Source organism: Mesitornis unicolor, unplaced genomic scaffold (assembly GCF_000695765.1).
Source record: "Mesitornis unicolor isolate BGI_N332 unplaced genomic scaffold, ASM69576v1 scaffold50636, whole genome shotgun sequence".
In the NCBI taxonomy this organism is placed as follows: domain Eukaryota; kingdom Metazoa; phylum Chordata; class Aves; order Mesitornithiformes; family Mesitornithidae; genus Mesitornis; species Mesitornis unicolor.
In genome coordinates, this window is record NW_010193978.1 from 35,336 (window position 1) to 39,849 (window position 4,514).

Here is a 4,514-nt window from a genome sequence, read left to right on the forward strand (position 1 = left end):
CTGCCAAACACAGCAGGAGTGAACATCCTGCAGGAGCCTAGATGTGCCTGTATCTAATGCAGCTTCTAGTTCTTGTTTTCCTTAGTCATGATCCAGGTAGGTGGCCTGTCTTTCATCAGATGAACAGTTGTAATATGCCTTTATTTATTACTTCTACAAGCACAGCACTTGCCATAGCTTTTTTCAAAAAAATGGCCAGGCTCTGGAGGAAAATATGACGATGGTACCTGTTCGATGCAATGACTTAAAACCTCAGGAGTGGCAAGAATAGATCCTTTCTCATTTTAAGGACCGCTGCTTGTGTTTTTTTGCCATTAGGTGTGGTCTGTAACAAGTGGGTGGTTTGGCACAGACCCCAGCTTGCCCTTGCACAATCAAGAGCAAAAGGAGGTCTTGGGCTTCCAGGTTTTAGTTGTGGCCCTTGGTTGAGACCCTTGCTCTTGGTCCCTTTTGTCAAGACTGCTGCTAATATGAGCTTCATAACCCATTCTGGGCTCTGCAGAGCCCCTTCAGAAGACCAGGTACTCCCTGGTGATAGCCTTGGCAGTGAAGTTAATAACTAGAAGATTGAGATCCACCCCACTGAAAACTGACTGCTAATTTTTAGGTGGTTACAAGAGCTACTTGTGCTCTGTTTTACTGGGGCCTTTTTCTGTATTTTCTCTCTTTTAAAAAAGAAACAGAACAAGTTAGCTTCCACAACTTCTTGTATTTTTAAAACAGACATTTCAAAAGATGTTAAGTCTTTGCTGCTCAGGTACTCCTTAAATTAAGAGCAGTACTTTTAAAACAGAATTTCCAGTTGGGTTGATGCCCAGCTTGCAAATGTGTGGTATTTTCTCATTTATACAGATCCAGTGTCCATCTTGCCAATTTGTCTGGTGTTTCAAGTGCCACTCTCCCTGGCATGAAGGCGTTAACTGCAAAGAATACAAGAAGGGAGACAAGCTATTGCGTCACTGGGCCAACGAAATCGAACACGGGCAGAGGAATGCCCAGAAGTGTCCAAAATGCAAGGTGAGCTGCTCGCTCTTGGCTTGCAGGTAGTGGCTTCAAAACATTTAAATATGTATTTAAAGGAAGTATTTGTAGCTTCTGCATGGCACTGGAAATGGGATTGATGCTTGCTTTGCCAATCCTTCTCGATGACCCATTGAGAAAAACAAGTCAGATGTTTTATTTGCTGGTTCCTGCACTGATTCTGCAGGGAAATCCTAAGAGGGGGCTTTAATGTATGCTTATAATGAATGGGTGTTAGAGTACAATTTTTTCCTAAAATAAATCTTTCAGGAAATGTCACGAGTGCAGTCATCTTCTGTGTGAGGCTTTAGATAAATATGGTGCCCTTTGTCAGGTTTTCCAAAGAGTTGGTGAACTGAGTTTCTCAGTAAGGCAGAAAGTACTCTATCAACAGGTTAAGTAAGAGAAACTTTAAGATTTGACAAAACCGGAGATTGATTTTTTTTTTTTTTAGTATTAAATGTCAGCTCTTCACTAGAGTTTCCCATAAATTTGTTTAATTTTGAGGCAGTACAATGCCCAAAAACCATAATTAATCTCTTACAGGATAGGAAATATGTCCCACTACTCAAATGAGATGCAACAGCAGACAGAGTAGTAAGTCAAAACCTTGAGAGCAGCATGGCGGTGAGCACCTGTCTGGGGTTTTTTTGTTTGGCTTGGGTTTTTTTGAAAAGAAAACATTGCTTTACATCTACTTCATGAAGAGGACTAAGTAAGGAAACTGGAACGTTTCGTAAGAAGTAAATATTGAATGGGAAGGTTTATTTCTAAAAATCCGAAGTATACTTTTGTCACGCTTTGAGACTCACTCTGTGCGAATAGGAGAATGTTTATCATTTTGCGAAGTATTTTATTTTGGTCTTGGAGAAAAAATGCTTGTGATGCCATAGCTTGAAATCAAAAGATTTCAAAACACTAAGCAAAATTCAGAAAGCTCTCAAATCAGCAGTCAGTTGTTTACCCTTCCTCCCACGCACAAGTGACATTTGAACAGAGTTTTAACAGCTTGCTGTTTGGTAAGAGTTGATAGCTTTGAGCCAGTTCTAAAACTGCTTGCTTTCTGGGAAGTCTTACAGTAAAATCCTTTTAGAAACTTTCTTCCTTTTGGAGTGGGAAGAAGTTTGTTTTGTTTTTTCATTCTTTGACTTGTGTCCAGACTCAGATTATATGACAATGCAGATAATGTAAGAATTGAAATCAGTTGGTCAAGAAAAGAAGAAAAGATGCCAGGCAGAAAAAAAACGTGGGAATGTGGAAAAGCAGGGGAAAGAGGGCTGCTAGCTGGAAAGAGAAAGGAACTAAAACTGCTAACCCTAATGTGTTTATCCTCAAGTTTTAAATTTAAAGTGCCAAATGTGCAACTGTTCTCACTATCTTCAAAAGAAAAGGTCAGATGCTTGAAACTTAGGCAGGTTAAGTCACTAATTTTGAGGCCTGAAGTTGCAGGAATTTGGCTAGTAATTCTGAAAAGACTTTAGGTTTCTTTTCTTAATCAGAAGAAAATAAAACTTCCTCTGTGGTGGGAGGCAGTATGGAAAGTTATGAAACTAGCACAGAAAAAGAACCCATTAACAAGTCCTTTCTGGCAATGTGGTATTATAAGTGAATACCAAAGAGGGTGTTCAACCTTTTCATAAATTGTATCACTGCCTGCACTCTTGATGTTTTTTCTGCAGCAGTGAAGAAAATTGTTCTTGCCTACAACCTCCAAAATGTCTGTATCAGCACATTGTTAATTTGTTTTTTTAAATCAAATCTATAACCAGCAAGTAATCAAAAGAACCACTTAGCCAGCAGTTAGTGGTACTGTTCTTTTTCTTAATCCATTATAAAAAGCACATCTTATGCAGCATTCCTCATTCATCATCAATGTATGTCTAGGCACATTGAAGTAAAGATACCACCAGCTAACAATTTGGTGTCAGGGGATTGGAGCTAATACTTTCTCTGCCTCTTTCTCCAGCGATCCCTGCAAAAACCCTATATAAAATAAAATTGAGTCAGATAACTATCATATTTCCAAATAAAATTGAGAAAATAATGACAGAGAAAATGGACTTGGTAATGTACTATTGGTTTATTCTTATTCTAGATCCACATAGTCAATGTTTCAGGTGACAACAAATTTTATTTTGATATGTACATATATTCTATTTAAAGAACCTCTTTCATGGTTTGGTTAAAAATTTGCAACAGTTAAAATTGACAAACATTGAGGAAAAGTCAAGAATAAAATTTAAGTGTCAAGATATTAGTATTTAATTCTTTATGCTAATCCTGAAGCTAACGGAAATTAAAGGTAGAAACTTAAGTAGAGGTAGAATTTCTTTACTGAGATAACTTTGGAAGTTACCAGTAATTTTACAAGTGTGATACTGATTACAATGTAAACTGTGACCATACTTTCCAGATACCTTCTGGAGATAATTATATATACACATAGACATGGATATACACACAAGCTCTCTCTTTAAGTAGCTGTACCACGGAGAAGTAGAGTGCACAATTGCTGTCTTGTCTTGACCTGCAGGGAACACTCTTAAGGTGTGTGTATATATTGGCATATCTTTAGGCAAGTGTTCACAAGTTTCTCAGTGGTTTTGTAAGTGCTTTGTAAGAATAAACATAGTTCTTTGTAATGTGAATATAGCAGGCACTGTTAAATGAGTTTAACTTGATTATTTTCTCCTGTAGGTGTGCACAGATTTAGTGCACTTAATAGAAGTAGTTTATATTTACCTGGTCTCTCTAAGATACACTTACATAAGCAAATAAAAAGTTACACGCTGTCAAAATACATAACTGTAGATTAATTTTGTGACTATATATCAGTATGGAAAGATTACAAAATGCTCCTTTTTAAAACTATCTTAAATTAATTTTGACATATTTTCTGTTTCTAATAGAGGTTTTCCCAAATCTGTGCTACACTAGTTTGAAAAACTCAGCATAGACCAATTTTCTCCACAAGACATGTTGAAAAAGTGCTGGTCTTGTTCTGAGGGAGCTATCCAGTGAATACAGATTTGCTACATATTATTAGATACCTTTACAAAATCCATAAACTTACTTGTCTTTCTCACTACTCTTTTAGGGTTTTATTTTTTTACTTCTTGCAACAACGTGTTTACAGCAAAATGCCTTTTTTCCACAAGTGTTTTAACAGTACAGCAAGTCAAGGAAGTATCTTGTGTTGATGTTATCTTACCACAGATTTCATAAAGAACACTGAGCAAACACCAAACAGCGTCTCTAGCTTAGAAAGCTTCAAATAGCAGCAGAAATTTAAGTAAACAGGGATGTCAATGCAAATTGAGGCGTATCTACTTCTTACCTGTGGATTCACTGTTCTGATTGATATCAGTGTTATCAAATAACTTGCGGCATAGTTTCTGAAGGTGCATTGCGAATTATTTCTCATTTTCTGGAGGAGGGAGGGTTCTTGCTTGTCTAGGAACAGATAAAGCTGTGCACCAGGTTTTCTTCAGCAG

The 4,514-nt window shown here is 37.2% G+C and overlaps 1 protein-coding gene across 1 annotated transcript in view; it reads left to right on the forward strand.

The window, feature by feature from the left end:
• Nucleotides 1–4,514, forward strand: part of LOC104543105 (probable E3 ubiquitin-protein ligase RNF217) — a gene marked incomplete at both ends in the record, with an annotated part of 43,767 nt that overhangs the window by 35,330 nt on the left and 3,923 nt on the right. Inside the window, one exon of the mRNA XM_010187632.1 lies at nt 853–1,017. Coding sequence (XP_010185934.1) covers nt 853–1,017 — 165 coding nt within the window. The remainder of the gene's footprint in view (nt 1–852; nt 1,018–4,514) is intronic.